The sequence below is a fragment of the Salvia miltiorrhiza genome, chromosome 2 (genome assembly GCF_028751815.1).
Source record: "Salvia miltiorrhiza cultivar Shanhuang (shh) chromosome 2, IMPLAD_Smil_shh, whole genome shotgun sequence".
NCBI classification, from domain to species: Eukaryota; Viridiplantae; Streptophyta; class Magnoliopsida; order Lamiales; family Lamiaceae; genus Salvia; species Salvia miltiorrhiza.
Genome location: NC_080388.1, coordinates 55985991 through 56004739, shown reverse-complemented (window position 1 = coordinate 56004739; position 18749 = coordinate 55985991). Strand labels below are relative to the sequence as shown.

Sequence of the window (18749 nt, the reverse complement as noted above, 5' to 3'; positions counted from 1 at the left end):
AATCAAAATGAAACCTTTTGAATACTAAACACTGGGTACACACTAAATAGTGAATGAGAATTAGGTATGTTTTAATTTTAAACAATTCTTTTTATTTTTATATTAATTGGTTAATCGATTTTAACCGATCGGTTATCAGTTAAATCGAATTCCAACCAAAGTTATAACTAATAACCAAATCGAACCGAACCCATGAATTACGATTATCAATTAACTGGTTAATCAAAATTTATGTTCAATCGTTACGATTATAAACAAAAATTGAACCCGCTTTACCACCCTTATGTCTGTTGGCCGCCAGCAGGAGAGGCTTGATTGCACTCAATTTAGAATATGAGGGACTTGATTGATCAATTCTTGAGCATAGGGTGTTAGAGACCATATGAGTGTCTATAGGGATGTCAATCCAGTCTGAAATCCGTGGGTTGACCCGATTAACTCGCCAATTCGAGAGGCGGCTAAAAATTTTCAACCCGATAAAAATTATAACCCAATTAGTCCGTAACCGAATAGCCTGACACCCAATAGGGTTAGCCCGAAATCCTATAGGGCTGACCCAAAAATAATGTGTTCGCTTGATTATATGAAAATTTTCTCGTTATTTGATTTTCAACTTCATTACTTTGCTTATGAAAATTAGTATAATAAACTATATTTTTTATCCAAAAGTTTGTGAAATGTATTTTGAGTCAATGTTAGAAATTCTTTTTTTTACTCATCATTAGAAATTCAATATTAGAAAGTTATACTCATCATTTCACTTCTATGTATTTTTAATCCAATTCCTAATATAAAATATTTAGTTGTAAAAATTAAAAATGATACGTATTTAACAAAAATATTGCATCTTTATATCTCTAAGACTTGCATATTAGTTAGTATTATGTAAGCCGATGTTGAAATTTTACTTATTTATGCGTGTATTTATTTATTACAAATATAACATTATCAAGAGAAATATGTTAGTTAATATGTTTAAAATAAATTTTTGAACCTGATTAATTTGACGAGCTAGCCCGAAATCCGAACATTTAGAGTTAGGGTTGAAAATTTCTAACCCGAAAAAATCTTCAACTCGATTAGCCCACACTCGAATAACCCGTAACTCGATAAGGCTAGACCGAAATCCGATGGGTTGGTCCGATTGACATCCCTAAGTGCCTATGGTAGAGGCTAAATTACTATTTTTCTCTAAATAATAAGAGACTATTTTTTATAAACGTACCAAAATGACAGAAATAAATTATTTTTCAGGGATGAATGGAGTATATAAATGTCAATAGTTTTAGAATTTATGATTTTTATTAGTAAAAAACTACTAATGTGTCATTGATTTAATTTTTAGAATACTACTTTAATTGTACTTTTGTATTGAACCAGTATATGTTATACTTCTTTTGTCCACGAAAGAACTTATTATGAGGGAGTGACACATGTTTTAAGAAAAAAGTTGTTGAGTGTATTGAGAATGGTGAAAAATGTTTTAATTAATATTGAGAGTGGTGAAAAGATGAAAAAGTAAGGGTAAATGAGATATTTATAAGTGATGTAGTATAGTTCAAAAATAGGTAGTAACTAGTAAGTTTTTTTGTAGACGTAGCAAAAGGAAAAAATAGGAAATTCTTTCGTGGACGGATTGAGTAGTAATTTTTTAACTTGAAAAAAATATTTTAAAACTACTTCATCATATTTATATAAACATAAATGAGTTTTAAATTCATATTCCTTAAATGAAAAATACATGCAATGTAAATATTTTACATATCAAAAGATTGTCTCTCGAAATAATAGTATTAATTTATCATTTATTTTTTAAAAATCGTGATATTTGATTTATAAAATAGTTAGACAAACATTTTTTCTATAAATTAAAGGCATTCGTGTCTTTGTATATAAAAATAGTTAGAAAAACATTTTTCTATAAAAAAATAGGTAAAAAAATATTTTCATATCTCAAAATGGAGTGGCGCGTTAAAGCGAGGCCAACGGTGTTAATAACATAGTTAAACGTGGCAACGAGACGCGCAACGCAACACGCCGCATTCTCTTTCTTACAACTTGCATTTCAACATACAATTCTGGTCACCCTCCACCACAGGTATACCGCTATACTATGTAATAATCGTGTCAAATGTTGCAATAAAGAGACCACCTATTTTATCTCAAAAAAAAAAGACCACCTATTTTTCTGGTAGTCAAAACTTTCATGATGTTCCCACTAATTATTTTTCTTGCCTGTTTCCTCATTAAATTACTCATTAAACAATTTTTACTTTCCAAGTCAAATCTCACCATTAATGGTGCAGAACTAGTCCGCCAAGTAAAACTCAATTGCGAAAAAGAAAACAAGAAAGATCCAATATTAATGGTTAGCTTAAATGCAGTCAATTCGATATATTAATTCTGGTTAAGATTCAACGCGTGTGCAATGATGTACATATGATCCAAAATCTCATTTGCCACATATATATCACGAAATGATATTTTTCCTTCATTTTTTGGGATACAGATTAACTAATGCATTTTTACAGAATGCACACCATATATTTTTTTTGTTGGCAGATTAATACACACCATAGATCCTGCCTATATTCTTATTAAGATATTCAATCTATATTTTAGTATTTAAATTAAATTTGATGAACCAATCAAAACATAAAAAATATGTCTGCTTAGATAAAAGAGACCACAAGATTGGGGCTGGATTCCGATCACACTGGGCAGGGTGGCCAAAGAATTTAATCCTTTTTATATATATAATGAATATCAGCTAAAAATATGTGATTTTCGATCAATAAATCGTTTAATATACATAAATATGGGTGTTTGTCAATTGTAAATAAATAAAAAAACTTCTTAATGAATTTATCAAAGCAACAACACTTACCCATTATCATCATATATTTATTGAAAATCAATACGAGTAAATGCTATTGATATTTTCATAATTAACTGATCAAGCCTAAAGATCTCCTCCCCATTAAATTAAAGATCAAAATAAGTGGCTGGTATCAGCTTGAAGCAGTCTAGGTTTCCTACTAAAACTGCGTATCTATTTAATAAAGAAAATCAAATTGAAATCAGGAAATTAATAATTATATTTAATAATAATAAATAATAAGAATATTGTTGTGATTAACTTTTGTTAACCGATTTGGTTATAGTTTAATGGGCATACCAAATTACCAACTACTGTAGTCTTATCGTTGTATCAACTATTTGAAAGTTCAAATCAGTTGGCCCTTTGGCGCACTCCAATTCATATTTCTTCTTCTTCTTCTTCTTCTTCTTCATCAATACTCTCTCTCCTCGCGCGCTTGCCCTTGCGCCTCAGTTAGATATGGCGGAACCGAGGCGAAACGACGGCGCGTCGTCTTCGCTATCTGATGTGGGGATTCCGACCGGATTGAACCGGATTAAGACTCGAAGAGTGAACCCGAATTCAGGCGATGATGAGTCCGATCAGTTTAACGAGTCGCCGAGTAGTGGATTTTCGATTGCGGCAGCTCATATGAAGCAGAAGCTCAAGGCTTTGAGTAAAGGACACGTGAAATTTGGTCGTTCTAGAGAAGGTATTTTGATGCTGTTACAGATATTGGAATTTGGAAATTATGCTTAACTTTATTTAGATTTCTCTACCTGTTTAATTTTTTGTTTGGGATGGAATGGAATTATAGGGCTTTTTATGGTATCTCAAATATTAAGATGGAAGTTGTTTTTTTTCTCTACCTGTTAAATTTTTTGATTGATTATTGATTCCCGAGGAGCTTAAATTTGATCAAATCAGCTAAAGACCATTTCTTCTGAAATAAAAAATCCCGAGTGTGATGAGGGCTTTGTCGTTGGATTCATGACTGCAAGTCTGCAACTAACCTCCGTTAGTTGGATGGTCATGTTAAATGTTGTATTTGTTAAAACTCGGAGCACTCAGCAAACTGTGCTGTGTGTTTGTGGAGGCCTGGAGGGTTTATGGCTATGCATGAGAGTGCAGATATGCTGGAAAAAGAAAAAGTAAACGTTGTTTATTTATTTCTTTTATTTATTTTTTGATTAATATTCTGAAACTTGGCAATGAAGCGTTTGTACTCTTCTTTTACTCTCTTTGTGAACTCTCTTGGGTTCTAATAGAGGTTCAACTGATTCCAAGGTATGAGCTTTTGGAGTGGGTAGTTGATGTGTCAAAGCTATGCTTAGGGGGGTGACCTGTAAGTATGCAAAGTAAGCGCAGTAAACGAATAATTTGTGAACGTTATTTGGCATTCATGTCTTACCCTCCCGTACTCCAGCTTTATTCAAGACTAAAGCACTTTGCGAGCGTCTTTCTAAAAGGGAAAGTAAGAATATATGGAGAAAGATAAAAAAAAGGGAATAGCTTAAAGACAAAATGGAGAGAAACAAATGGTAATAGTTTTTCTCTTGCGATGAACCTCGCCGCCTGTCCCAAAGTTTTCTAAACATTTCTAGCAAAATCCATGTCGTATAATGGAAAATATCTTATTTTCAGCTTCAAATGTAGTGAGATCTTCCCTTTGCATAGTTGATTTGAATGTTGAAGTTTTATTAAATTATCACTTCTGGAATCATTCAGAATTGAAGATAGTACATCAATAAATCGGAATAAAAACTCTCGCTAATGTGTCTTTCACTCCCTACGTATATTTGTTTCTATATACTTATGTAATGCATGTATAAGATTTATACATATTTAAAGACTTGTAAGAGTATCTCCATTGACAGATGCATGTAGGTCTGTACCTATGCGTTTTCATCTAATTGTTATGTTTTGTTAGAACATCTTGTTACTGGGTTCTTCATTACTTGGAAAATAATGCAATTCAATTTACTAAATTGTTTACGAGGCAGGATTCCGCAAAGGAAGGAAGATAGCTCGGTGGTTTACTTCATCCCTCGTTAAGGATTCTGATCAACCTGTGGGTGATTTCCCAAGGACCAAGGTCACACTCTTTTGTATTGCATCTTACTTTTCAGTGTTCACTTGTTCCTTTACTTTATCTAGCATATAATCATCTAACTAACATGACAGAATAGTAAGTTGGAGTTCAACAAGCCTAGTAAGGAGGACCCTAGAAGAAAACTGCGTAAGACATGGATAAACCAATCTGGGGATGTAGTACCAAATGCCACAAGTACTAAAGTGCCAAAATGTATAAAGAGTTTTTCTCATGAATTGGGACTGACAGGTGGAGTTCAGTCTCCTAATCCTAGGGCTCACAGCTTTAATGATTTGAAGGTATTACTGACATCTATTGCATGATTATTTGGTTTTGGTGGTTATATAAAGACAATGTATAAAGTTACAATTTTCTTAAATTAATTATTACTTGTTTTTAAGTATTGTTCACTGAAGAATCTTCAGAAAACCAATTTTCTTTTGACCAGCATGAGCTTCTTTTTGTTGTTTTGTTAACTTCCCTATACCATGGCATTTAGGAGCTCCTGGGATCACTTCGTTCTAGATTCGATGCTGCGAAAAAAGTCATGGATATTGAGCTTGGTTCTTTTTCACGGGAGGTTCTGGAAATTTTGCAGAAAGTGGAGATCTTGACACCAGATGAATATAAAATGGCAGAAGAACTTTTTGTTCTTGCGCAACAATGCATTGACATGACATCCTTAGACTTCCGTACAAAATGTGAAAAAATCGTCCAAGATTTGACTGCAAAAAGACAGACATGTCAAATTGAGTTGCTTAAATTGCTATTCACTCGCATCTTGTTCATAATGACAAGGTGCACAAGATTGCTACATTTTGAGAAGGATAGTTGGCCTGTGAATGAGCAATCAATTGGTAAGTTCAGAGAATGTTTAGAAAGGGTCCCGTCTGTTGACATGAACTGGGTTGTAAATAAGGGATTTGCAGAGTCTGAAATGGGTGATGATTTGCGACCCAAAGATGATGCCAACCAAAAGTTGCCAGGAAAAGACCATACGTGTGATACTACTTCTGAGATCGAGAGCACATCGAAGGACCGAGCTGACAAGCATGATTCAGAAGTGATAAAAGGTAGCATGTTAGTTCAGCAAAAGAGATCTCAAAATGCTTTTGCTGATTTCTTTGATGGCGAGCATACGGATGACATGTTTCAGATAGAATCCATAAACTTGGAGAAAGGAAATTGTTCGGATGATTCAAATTTAGTGATTTGCCGGATATGTGAAGAACTGGTGCCTGCTACTCATTTGGAGCCACATTCTTATATATGTGCTTTTGCAGATAAATGTGTATCAAAACATTCAGATGTGAACGAACATCTCCTGAAAATCGCTGAGTTACTGGAACACCTGTTAGAGTTACGCAATTCAAGCAATCATGAAACATGTATAAACCCTGAAATCTTGAGGGTGAGGACTATTAATTCCACAGCAACTACAGAAGGCTACTCGCCAAAGGGAGGTGAGTGTCGAAGTAAAGGAATGGATGGACTGTTAGAGGATCTCCATGAGATGGACACTGCCTGCATTGAAGATTCTCATATTGCAAGCTTGGTAAACTTGAAAAGCCACTTGCTAAATAAGGTAAACCAATATGGATCACCATCCTCTAATGGAAGCATGACGTCGACATCATCTGCAAATAGTCCTCGGGCTGGAAATCTCGACGTCTTGTGGTTAGATCAAAATAATCTGTCAGAGCAAGAGGACATGCAACAGGTTTGTCGTTATAGGCCCAATATACATTGAAAGATTAAACATTTATTGTTATATACTAGGCCCATTTTTTTGATACATCATATAGAACTGTGATATTTCCGTTAAATTGTTACACCTTATATTGGGAATAATTTATTATATATAGTTTGTCGAGACTTAGATGATGGGAAATAACATTCTTAGATGATAGACTACCACGAGCAAATTTGTAAAAATTCATCATCTTCTTCATGTTAAAGTACTTTATTATTATCAATAAACTGGGTAAACAATTCATAACATTGATGGGGTCCTCATCTTAGAATAAAAATGTCCAACATTTACCTGGAAAAAATGATCTCCGGATATGGGACTGAGCCGTTCCAACTTAAAGTATCACAATTATCTGGAAATTGACTTGGACTGGATTTGGTTGACCCCCCTGAAACTTTTATAATATTGTTTCTGATGTTATGCTGGTATGGCAAGCTGTATTTTTTCAGTCTTATAAGGTGAATTCCTGCTTTGTTATACATATACAGTGTTTATTTCCAGGAAATTGTTTTTCACTGTGCATCATATGATTTCTTAGTGTTTCTTCTTTGGCCTTAATGCTACTTTGGGAACAATTAGCATGTGATAATAATCATTCCCTGACATTATTGGCCAATTTGCTCCCTTGCTTTAGCAAAATCCCTCCCAGTATACAAAATAGATCCACATGTGCATTTCCTTTTAAACTTTCTATTGACTACTTAGCATGTGTTGTTTATACTCCAAGTTTCGTTTGCAGATAAATGACCTTGCTGACATTGCGCGCTGCGTGGCAGAGATTGATATTTCAGAAGTAGGATCCCATGAGTTTTTAATTGCTTGTATGCATGACCTGCAAGAGCTTTTGCAACATAGCAAGTATGCTGCTCTTCTAGTGGATACATTTGGTGGCCGGATAGAAAGCCTTTTGAGGTATAAGGACAAGAAACAATAACAAAGTGTGCATATGAAGCTTTACTGAAGCTATCTAATCTCTGATATGCAGAGAGAAATGTATACTTGCTTGCAATCAAGTGGACAGAACTGAAGATATAGGACATCCAGAAAGTGCCAGATCTTTGCTTGATAGTGCATCTCAGAGTAGTACAACATCAACTCCTTCACATCCTGCACATAAAGATCGTACAAGCATTGATGACTTTGACATTATTAAACCAATCAGCAGAGGAGCCTATGGGAAAGTCTTTCTGGCTAGGAAGCGAACAACAGGTGACCTATTTGCAATTAAGGTATGCGTTTCAATGATGAAATTACACTATTATACTTGAGGACTTTATGTAATAATATTGACTCAACACATTGTGACTCAAAATCAAAGGGAAAGAAGACCATCAACTGGTTGATTGATTAATTTATTCATATTTATGATTCGATCAGTGTATTCAGGGACATTATATTCTTGTTCTATCATAATATACTATAATGTAGAGGTATCATTGAGGAAAATATTATGTCTTATGCTGGGCAGGCAGTTTGGTCTGACAGGAGAAATCCTACTGTACGGAGAGATCCTTGTTCTCTTTAGTATACCAATAAGATTTTCTATTATTCTCCAAAAATGGAGCAAGTCCATTAACCCTTGACTCTATCAATGTGGTTTGCCTGGTGCTCCTTCAGTCTATGTCAGTGATGCGAATGGAAACAGCAATGGATGCAATAGAGAAGGACATTGTGTTTTTACGGGCAGAGTTGGCTAAACTGCAGCTCAATTTGCACAATTGAACAAGTCCAGGATTTGTTAGCTACTTTCTTCGGGACAAGGTTTTGTTGAGTGGATGAAGTCACAAAATGGCTTCTTCACGGGGTCACCTCCCACCGGCTGCTAGGGTACAATAGTCGTCTCTAGTGATGACATTTTGATCTCGGCTAAACATGTTAACTTCCCTGTGTTTCAGGGAGACAACTCGTCCTTGACCGCAGTCAAGAAAATCTGGATGTTTGATAAGTATATTGATGCCTTTGTGGCCTATTTGGTTACTTGTCAACGGCTTGTGTGGCGACATTCTTGCTTGAATCTGTTCTAGATGTTGATATCTTTGATACCTCGCAGTAGGCACTGCCGCACTAGCATTTTTTTTTCTTTGATACTTGATCAATTTTTTTTCTCCCTAAATCCCCCCCTCCTCTCCCCTTCTTTTCTGTGTCCGCCACTGGCAGTAGGCAAAAAAGAAAACTGGTTGTCCAAGGATATGAAGACGAAGTGGATCTTGCAAATCATGGTTGACTTTGGAATGTCATTTCCATATTACATCCTTTAGTACGATGTTGTTCTCGAACAGTGACATTGATAGGAATAAGATTTGGATGTGTACCAAAGAAGTGAAAGAAGATCAAACACAATACGATTGGGGAGATTGTTCTTGTTTTGCTATAAGTAAAATCAATTGTAATGGTAGGATCATCAAGGAAGTTGTTGAATAATTCGATTTTACACTGGGAGACGTGATATCCCAGGGTTATTATATTTGTCTGTTCTCTTTAGTTCACTAATAAAAAGGAAATGAATTCCATTTCCCTTGACTCTGTCTCATGACCTATTCATATTGATAATGCCACACATCACGAAGATAGTTTGAAATTATTGAAACTGGTCAAATTAGATGAGCTGAACTGTTCTGAGTATGCATGTGTATATGAAAAGATGCTCAATGTCTCCGTTTATGTGGTGATGTCTTCTGGAAAATTACTAAAATAATTCTAAATCAATGTGAAGTTGTAGACCATAGTCTTTTGGTCCTTATATGTTTACTGCCAAGCAAGTTTTTCAATCATAAGTGAAATTATACATTTAAATTGCACAGAAGATTAGAAATATTTGCCTGTTGACAATTATATGGTTATTCATATTGCCTGATATTCTCTGGCTTTTATCTTTTGCCTTCCTACTAGATATTCTGTTTTGTGGTTGACATGATTTGTTGCTGATACAGGTGCTGAAGAAAATAGACATGTTGCGGAAGAATGACATTGATCGCATATTGGCTGAGCGTAACATATTAATCACAGTGCGAAACCCTTTTGTGGTAATTTCTGATAATAATTTAATCCACCTAAATCTGCTTCAATTCGAAAATTTGCAGATGATGGTACTGTTGATCCACAACATGAGATATTAGGAGGGTACCTCTGAATAAAATGTCATCACATACTGGTTCATTTAAAAACATTTTCTCACACCAAGCTAGAAAATATATGAAGTTTTGATGCTTGATGCTGTGTAACAGAGCAGATATGTGATATTTCCTTTACAGGTTAGATTTTTTTACTCATTTACCAGTAGAGATAACCTTTATTTGGTCATGGAGTATCTCAATGGTGGAGATATGTATTCTTTGCTTAAAAAGCTTGGTTGCCTTGAAGAAGCTGTTGCTCGTACCTACCTTGCGGAATTGGTAAACTATGAAATCATTTACATATATAAGCTCTTTATGATTTTATCAGTTTGTAAATATGCTTCAGTGTTTTTCAGGTGCTTGCCTTGGAATACCTTCATTCTCTTGGGATAGTACATCGTGATCTGAAACCAGACAACATACTTATAGCCCATGATGGGCATATCAAGGTATTGCATACAATATAGAATATGTTCTGTTATCAAGAAATCAGTTGTGTACAAGTAGCATACAATTACAATGTTTAAGCATCACAAACTGTTTTCTGGCTTTAGGGCCTAGAAGGACGAGTTGATAGTCTTTGTACCTAACACACATTTATACTTAAAGCATCAAGCCTTGTTTGATCTGTAGTACAAAATTTTGCTCCTATATTGAAAACATTGGATAACAAAAGTAAAATATTGTGTTCTCAATTCACGGAGTTTGAGAAATGACCTTATTTTTATGCATTCGCATCACCATCTACCAACAATAGAGATTACACTGGAAGGAAGACACTTACAGCATCGTCCTTAGAAAGAAATTAATTGGAATGCTGTAGATTTGGCACTTATGAGTTAAGACAGTGACCATTTTTTCTCATGATGATCTTACAAAATTTGATCAGCTTACCGACTTTGGATTGTCAAAAATCGGTCTCATGAATTGCACCACTGACCTATCCACGGAAGATACAGAGAAAAATGTTGCTCTAGATGCAAATGGTCAGCTCAATGCTGACATAGTGGACAGTCACCAGTCAGCTGTTGGCACCCCGGACTACTTGGCTCCTGAAATTCTTCTTGGAACCGAACATGGTTAGGCAGCTATCCTATTCTTAATTTTGTTGAGCATTATGGTTGATATTTTTCACTTTTCTGTCATTTGTCTACATCCTAAACAACAACAAAATTATGGGAGGAAAAAGATGTTTCGGGTTACTTATAGTTTCTTCTGGATGTACCACAGGTTATGCTGCAGATTGGTGGTCAGTGGGAATTATCTTTTTTGAATTAATAACTGGAGTTCCACCCTTTAATGCTGATCACCCAGAGGTATTTGTTAAAGTTTTATTCACAAAGATCATTTGCTATGGTCTTGTATTATATCGACGGTCTATACATTTCATGTAGCAATGAACTATTTACAAATAAATGGCATACCAAAATTCAATCACCTGTTCTGTCATGGGGTACAACAGTGAAAGAGAGATGTCACTAGACACCATCTCCTTGATGAAATTTTGACCCAGGATTTACGTGCCTGGGTTATTCAAGACACGGTGCTGCACTTCCATATCAATGGAACTCTAGTTCTACCCACTTGAACATGATAACTCCTATAATTTGTAGTTATTATTTTTGTCTTCTGGTATTATATTTACCAGAGATATCTGAGATACATGTAGAATTAGAAAGAATTAGACATTAACTTTGGTATGGGGTGGGTCCAATGAAAACCATGACCTGCACCTTACCCCTCTCAGAATCACTTTGACTTCTGCTGGATTCGGTTTAGAAACATCCCCAATGTGAAGGCTTTGTTGCAGGGTTGAGTTTACTCCATCTTGGGTAAACCCAAATTCAGAAGGCTCCAACTTTATAGAATTTCCCTTGACAAGACTTGCTTTAATGTAAGCATGTAACTGTAGCTTACCATCACTGATGTACATCAGTGACGGCCCAGTTGTATCGGATTAGGTGCTCTAATATATTGCAACATCTTATGTATTTTAAAATTCAAGAAATTTGTTATCATGCTAGTAAGGAAATAGAGCAGGTCTCCATAAGTGTAAGAGATATCTAGAGTTCTAGATTTATCATCCTATTAGAAATAAATTTCATATGCTTTTTTGCTGAGAGTAAATTTTATAATTTAAGTATTACAACTTACCTTTGGCCAATATATGGAGCTTATACCGGATTGAATTCACTTGTAAGCAAGTAAAACTCAACTATCCGTACGGGGTATGACATCGTCAAATTGATTGATCAAAACTTTGACCCATTTTTGTTTTCTATATATTAAAGTGTTTTTTGCATCCCTATCCGAAGGATATAACTATGTTTGAGATAATAAAACATGATCCTAAGCTCTTTTGGTGGAAGTTACATCAAAACATTGAGAATTACTATATAGATATTGATTTGGTTCTGCGTCAACTATCAATCTGTGTTCTTCTTTGTTCCTATTGCTGAGCGCTTGTTATTTTTTATGCATTAATTTGTGCTATTGCTAAAGGATTGTTTTGGTCATCTTTTTGTTGATAAAATTATCTAAATGTTTATTTGTAAATCAAAGAGTTTCCCTCTAATATTTATATGCATTATTTTGTGCTACTGCTAAAGGATTGTTTTGGTAATCTTTTTGTTGATAAAATTATCTAAATGTTTTATTTATAAATCAAAGAGTTTCCCCTCTAATATTTTTTCTTTTTTTTTGGCTTGACAGAATATTTTTGACAACATTCTTAGCAGAAACATCCCCTGGCCATCAATTCCAGGTGATATGTCTTATGAGGCCCAAGATCTGATTGACAGGTGGGCAAACACACATAAAAAGAAAAACAAAATATTAGTGCCTTTTCGGGTGCCTTTTCGGACTTTTTAGATTGTGACGTTGACTATCTAGTGTTCAGAGAGCTACTTGGCACACTTCTGACACATATAAGTGATACTATATATGTTATCATTACATAGTGTGATAATTCTACTACTAAAAGCTTTTATGGCAAAATACAAAAGTTTCTAACATTACCTGAAATTCTTGTTTTACTAATCACTGCTTTATGAGACCATATGAAATTAGCTTTTCATGTGTTAATTTCATTCTTATTAATATACTCCCTCAAAGTAATAGGCTGCGCTTTTGTTTTCTGATCTTTTTCCCTTTTGGCTTGCATAGCTGAATCCTATATTTGTAAATGAACCTTCACAGGCTTCTTGTTCATGACCCAAATGAGCGACTTGGGGCAAGGGGAGCATCAGAGGTTGCATATTTCTAGTTAAGTATAGTACTAATAATAAAAAGATGTGCAATTTCTCACTGAACTGTCGTCATTTTTTCTATTTCAAATCAGGTGAAAGCACATTCCTTTTTCGCTGGAGTGGACTGGGATAATCTTACCTTACAAACGGTGAGTATGCAAGATTACTATGACATTTTTTGAAAAAAAATCAGTAAAACTGTTTATGCAGATTCTTGTTGTGTGTAGTACATGCATGTATGATGTATAATTGGTTTCAGGTGAAACTCTATAATTGTCACTAGACAAGCAAAACTTTGTTTGTCAACAAATGATATAATATTTGTTCTGCTATCCAATTCCACTATGAAAAATATAATTTTATATTCAAACATATCTACTTTATTGATCATATAAAGCCACATATAGAAATAGGATGTTTAAATAGAAGAAACATATTATGTGCAAGACCTTGGGTTTAGGGTAGGTGGCTGTTAGATGTGCATGGCCTACCACATGGAATCCTTCGCCATGTGTAGGTGGAAATGAGATTTGAATCCACTGTCCCACTTTAGTACAGGTCTGAATCATCCAAAAACTCAATACGATTTTGCATAATAGAATAAAACAGAGATCTGTATTGGGAAGATGTACTGTGTTATATTCTTCATACTTGTAAAGAGAATACATAGTCACTATTTATAGAACTGCTTAAATATTGAAACTACTTGTACTTACTTGCTAGCCAAGTAATACTTGTTACCTAAATAACCCTAAGACATATACCTAATAAACATAAATATATATAAACTCTCTAACACCCCCTCCCCTCCTCGAAGTGGAGCATAAATATCAATCATAACCAGCTTGTCACAAAGTTCTGAGGATTGTTTCCCTCCTAACAGTTTGGTCAGGACATGAGCAACATGATTGGAAGATGAAGTGAATGTAGTGGCAATGTTATTGGCTTATGGCACACTCTAGAGTATAGTGACAGTCGACCTCAATATGTTCAGTTCTCTTATGAAAAACGCTCGGTTATAACAATACATAAGCAAAGGTTCATTATAAGTAAACCCCAATTTCTCAAGCAGATTCTTTACCCAAATCATCTCAGTCACATTGTGAGCTGCAACTCTATACTCAGCGTCTCAGCCTTGACAGAAGGTCTAACAATGACATTTTGTTTCTTACTAAAGTTACTATATTACTAAATTTCCTCCTGCATGAGTGTAGTTTCCAGAAGTGGATCGTGAGTGAGTCTTTGATCCCGTATACGATATAACCTTCAATCTTTAGTAGAAATTTCTTGATATACCTAGGAATTCTGATAGCAATATCACAGTGAACTTGCTTAAAAGACTGGCAACTCCAGCCTAATGAGATGTCAGGCCTCATTGTGGCTAAGTAGATGAGTTCTCCAAAAGCTGTCTATATTTGGTTTTATTCTTAAAGAATTCTTCATTGTCATCCCAAACACTCGGATTGATATCCATAGGAGTATCAACTGGCTTGTTCGTAACATTTAGGTTTCTTTGAATAATTCTGCAGGCATACTTCCGCAAGCATAATAAAATACTAGATTTACTGAGAGCAATTTCAATACCTAAGAAATACTTAGGACATACGATATCCTCAGTAACTATGTCATCAACATACACAATGAGAACAACAATCCCATTCGTGCGATGTCTTACAAACACAGTGATCAAAATTTCATTGCTTGAAATCAATAGCTTTGAGGATATTACTGAGTTTGTCAAACCAAGCTCCGAGGCTTTGTTTGAGACCATAAAAGCCTTCTGCTGTCGACAGACCTTAGTAGCATTCTCTCCTTGAGAAACATACTCGGGTGGTTGCTCTATGAAAATGGAGTGAGCAATTCACCATAGAGAAAGGTGTTCCTCACATCAAGCAGATATCAGCCTAGATAGATGGGACCGCCAGAGAAATATGTGAGGTAGAACGGGGGAAAAGGGGTTTATCAGTATGAAGACAAGAAAATGGGATATCCTCATGCAAAACAATAGAAGGCATCCTATTTATGGAAAGGCAAGCAGTAAGAATGGCATCAAACCATAAATGTTTTAGGACATTCAGGCGACATTTAAAATGTGGCGATTTGTGCATTCAACAACTCTGTTTGGTGGGGAGTGTATGAGCAAGACGTTTGATGAATTATCCCATAGAAGCAGAAAATGTAGAAATAAACATCCGAATAAACTCAAGACTTACCATGAGACAGGCAAACACACCCGCAGTGGTAATGGTAGAAGAATTGCCAACGGAAGAATGGAGCAGATTTACATACTCAGCATGTGGAAGACATATTGTCAACATAGATTTTTAAATGAGAGACATTCTTGTCATTAGAATACATCTCTCGTAAAGCATCGTGAATGGCTTTAGCAATTGCCAAGAACATGATATACTTACTCACTGATTCTTCCATGCTATTCAGGAGCCAAGTCATAAAAACAATCTGCCCGACCCCAAGTTTCATATTTATCATCAGTAGTAATAAGAGAAGTTGATAGTGGTCATGAGATCCCAAAAATAGTAGGAAGGCACGAGACCACAAGAGATAGTTTGAACCATTCAATTTGATAGTGGTCCCTAAAGTAGGTTTAGAATCTGAATTTGACCAACACTATAGAAGGAATTCAGAAAAAAACTTAAAGAGAAGTAGTAGCAGAAACTGAGCAAAGTCGGCAGCAAGCAGAGCAGCAGCGCGGCAGGTGACTGTGGCAGAGTGGCAGCTGTCAGCAGCAGAGCAGAATTAGGCTATTATTATTATTATTATTATTATTATTTGAGCAGAATAGTGACATGTATTGGGAAAATATGTTTTGTGTTATTTCTTCATACTTGAGAATACAAAGTCACTATATGTAAAATCACCTACATATACTTGCTACCCAAATATCCCTAAGACATATACTAATAAACATAATATAAAATATAAATAAACTCTAACAAATTTAATAGAAGAGACTCAATATCAAATGTCTATTTGCAGATGTTAGTTTGAAGGTTAATCAGTTTGCAGGTAGCTTATTACCGGGACTTTTTGTAGAAATTCCACGAAAACTGCATGTGAAATTAGAGAGATTTCTTTAGTTAGTGTGCTAGCTCTCTGCATGAGTGTGTATTGTATGCAGATAAACACAGTGAATATGTTTCTGATGGTGAATTTGGTGGTTGATGTTTCTCAAGGCTGCATTTGTACCACAACCAGAGCGTATGGATGATACAAGTTACTTTGTGTCACGATATAATTCTACTGGAATGGATATTGATGAAACTTCTGTGGATTCTGATTCCGATTGCTCTGAAGTGAACGCAAATTCCGGATTAGAGGTGAACTATATTACTCATAATTGCTTTTAATATTTTATTCAGATAGCAGAAAATTCATCTGCTTTGACCTTGAGAGAAAGTGACAAGTCTTTATAGCTTATGAGCTCTTCTTTTTCTATGTTTACTTTGTCCTTCCTGAGTTTGTTTGTTACCTTCATCTGGTGGTTGCTATATTGTGGGTGGTGGTTACTTTGTCCTTGCTGGGTTTTTAGTATCTTCTTCTTATTCAGATGTCTGATCATGGTGGTTACTGGAAATTCCATGCTGATCATTAGTTCCAAGTTGAGAAATATTGTGGTCTTCTGGCATTGTAATCACCTTATCACGAACTGCTGGATGATATATATTGAATGTATTTTGACTGACTCTGGATGGAGGTGGAGCATAAAGATAATAGGCATCAACATTCTTATTGCATGTTGGTGGCTTCTTTGTTTACTCTACTAATTTTCGCAACATAAATACATCTCATATGAGGTAGGGCATATCATTATTCTAGTAGAATAAACGTGACTGTTAAACCATAAAGTCCCTTGATTGAAGATTCTAGAAATAGCACTTCACTATTACAAGAATAGTTCTACTTTCTTGCTCGCTTTATGAGAAATTGAGGCTGGTATTTTAAGATCCAAAAGTCCAAGTGAGTCAAAGATGAGAGTTTTTCTTGGAAGATTATATTATCCAGCTGTCAATGTTGACATGAATGATCTTGGTTTCTTTTGCATCAGAAGATGGATGAATGCGGCGATCTTGCAGAGTTTGATTCTTCACCTCTAGATCTTTCATTGATAAATTTCTCTTTCAAGGTATGTCACTTTTTATCTTGCTTAATTTGTTTCCTCTTCTGGATTTAGTATATTAAATTAGAATGTATTCCAATGCTCAAGTTTCTGTTGCAATCTGTTTAGCACGAACATTCATTTAATTATATTCTGACTGAATACTTACATTATACGAGACTTTACAATTTTATTGCAGAATTTGTCGCAGCTGGCTTCGATAAATCAGGATGTACTCTTACAGAGTGGGAAGGAGTCATCAAAGTGTTCGTCTCCATGCAAAGGTTCAAAACCGCCGCCTCCCTCTTGATTTTTCAATATGATTTGAGTTCACTTACGAGTAGCAGAAATGTGTAGATAAGAACAATTCTTGTTAACTCAAAAAAAGAGAGAGAGAGAGAACAATTGTTGTTAGTTTTAGTAGAGAAAAGGGATTTTATGGGGGGGGGGGGGGTAGGGTGAAGTAGGTATTTTAGTTGTATATAGTCAATCCATTTCCCATCTTTTTATTTCTGCGTCCGCCCATCTCTTGTATGAAACAGAAATTTTACGTTTCAATATTTTTTTGACAAGATTATTGTTTTCAGTTTATTACGTTCTGTTTGCTCCACCTTTGTTTCCTTGTTAATTATTAGGTCGAGTAATAAAGAAGAATACTGAACGAGACAATATCGTGTCGCTTTTTTTTATATAAAAAAGATAGTAAATACTTTATACGTCCACATATGAACGAGACAACATCGTGTCGTATATCCAATTTCCTTTAGAAATCAATCATCTGATGCAAGAAGATCAGACAACTCTACTTTTCCGCATTCTGTCAAAAATAGTTTTCATCAAACCTTAGAATCTTATAAGAATATTTAGGACTAATATGTTTATTTATCGATCGGATAAGGCATGAGTGGACTACTTTTTCACATTCTACCAATTTTGAACGTTTTCACGTTATCTTAAAAAATCAACCGGCGGCAGTCAAGTCGTAGTGGTTAAGGAAAAATCAAAATTGTCTCGAAGTTTATGTATTTTTACGATAATTGCAATATTTATTTTCAAGATTTTGATAATGAGAAGCGCGAGTCCGATCGCAGGCGCACAATATTTTTAGTACAATTCGTAACATCCCTATTAGGAGAATAATATTCTGAGAATTTGATGCATGTAGAAATGACTTGAAACAATTAGTTTATGTTTTTCTTTTCTTTTTTTCTTTATTTAAGGGGTAAGTAGTGATATTATTAAAGCTCAAACATATGAAATATGAAAAAGACTTTCACAATAGTTAGAGGTTCATCCTAGACATACACAATTATAAAGTCACAAGCACTTTTAACTAATCTATGAGCAACCACAATGATCATGAAGTTACGTTTGACAAAACCAACACAAATTAGCGACGATAACTATCAATAATCGTCCACATGTAGAGCCATGAGATGAGAAAGCATCTGCCACCGTAGTAACCTCCACCCTTCCCACCGGAGCTCTCCCTTAAACAGCCCACCATCCAAACAACCTAAAAATTCTCCCTTGCCAGCATCGAGCGAGTATCTCTTCCAGCCATCG

At 35.1% G+C, this 18749-nt stretch overlaps 1 protein-coding gene across 5 annotated transcripts; it reads left to right on the top strand.

Moving 5' to 3' along the window:
* Nucleotides 1–3188: 3188 nt before the first annotated feature.
* Nucleotides 3189–17777, top strand: LOC131010445 (probable serine/threonine protein kinase IRE4). 5 transcript variants are annotated; one of them, XM_057937974.1, is made up of 18 exons: nt 3477–3572; nt 4148–4218; nt 4864–4955; nt 5045–5251; nt 5452–6672; nt 7445–7617; nt 7691–7934; nt 9636–9728; nt 9957–10097; nt 10175–10267; nt 10708–10897; nt 11049–11134; nt 12531–12619; nt 13017–13068; nt 13159–13215; nt 16261–16404; nt 17133–17210; nt 17383–17777. In XM_057937974.1, the coding sequence occupies exons 2-18, from the start codon at nt 4212–4214 to the stop codon at nt 17491–17493; spliced, it is 3078 nt and encodes a 1025-aa protein (XP_057793957.1). In that variant the 5' UTR covers nt 3477–3572; nt 4148–4211; the 3' UTR covers nt 17494–17777. The 5 variants fall into 5 exon arrangements, 4 of the variants coding, with proteins under 4 accessions (XP_057793956.1, XP_057793955.1, XP_057793957.1 ...); XM_057937973.1 differs by lacking the exon at nt 4148–4218 and having other exon boundaries at nt 3191–3572; nt 17136–17210; XM_057937972.1 differs by lacking the exon at nt 4148–4218 and having other exon boundaries at nt 3192–3572.
* Nucleotides 17778–18749: the final 972 nt, after the last annotated feature.

Coding starts and splice junctions, on each gene's coding strand:
- LOC131010445 (XM_057937972.1), top strand. CDS start 3,341: ATGGCGGAACCGAGGCGAAACGACGGCGCGTCGTCTTCGCTATCTGAT. Junction 9,729..9,956: donor CAGTGCGAAACCCTTTTGTG/GTAATTTCTGAT, acceptor TTTCCTTTACAG/GTTAGATTTTTTTACTCATT. Junction 10,898..11,048: donor TCTTCTTGGAACCGAACATG/GTTAGGCAGCTA, acceptor GATGTACCACAG/GTTATGCTGCAGATTGGTGG.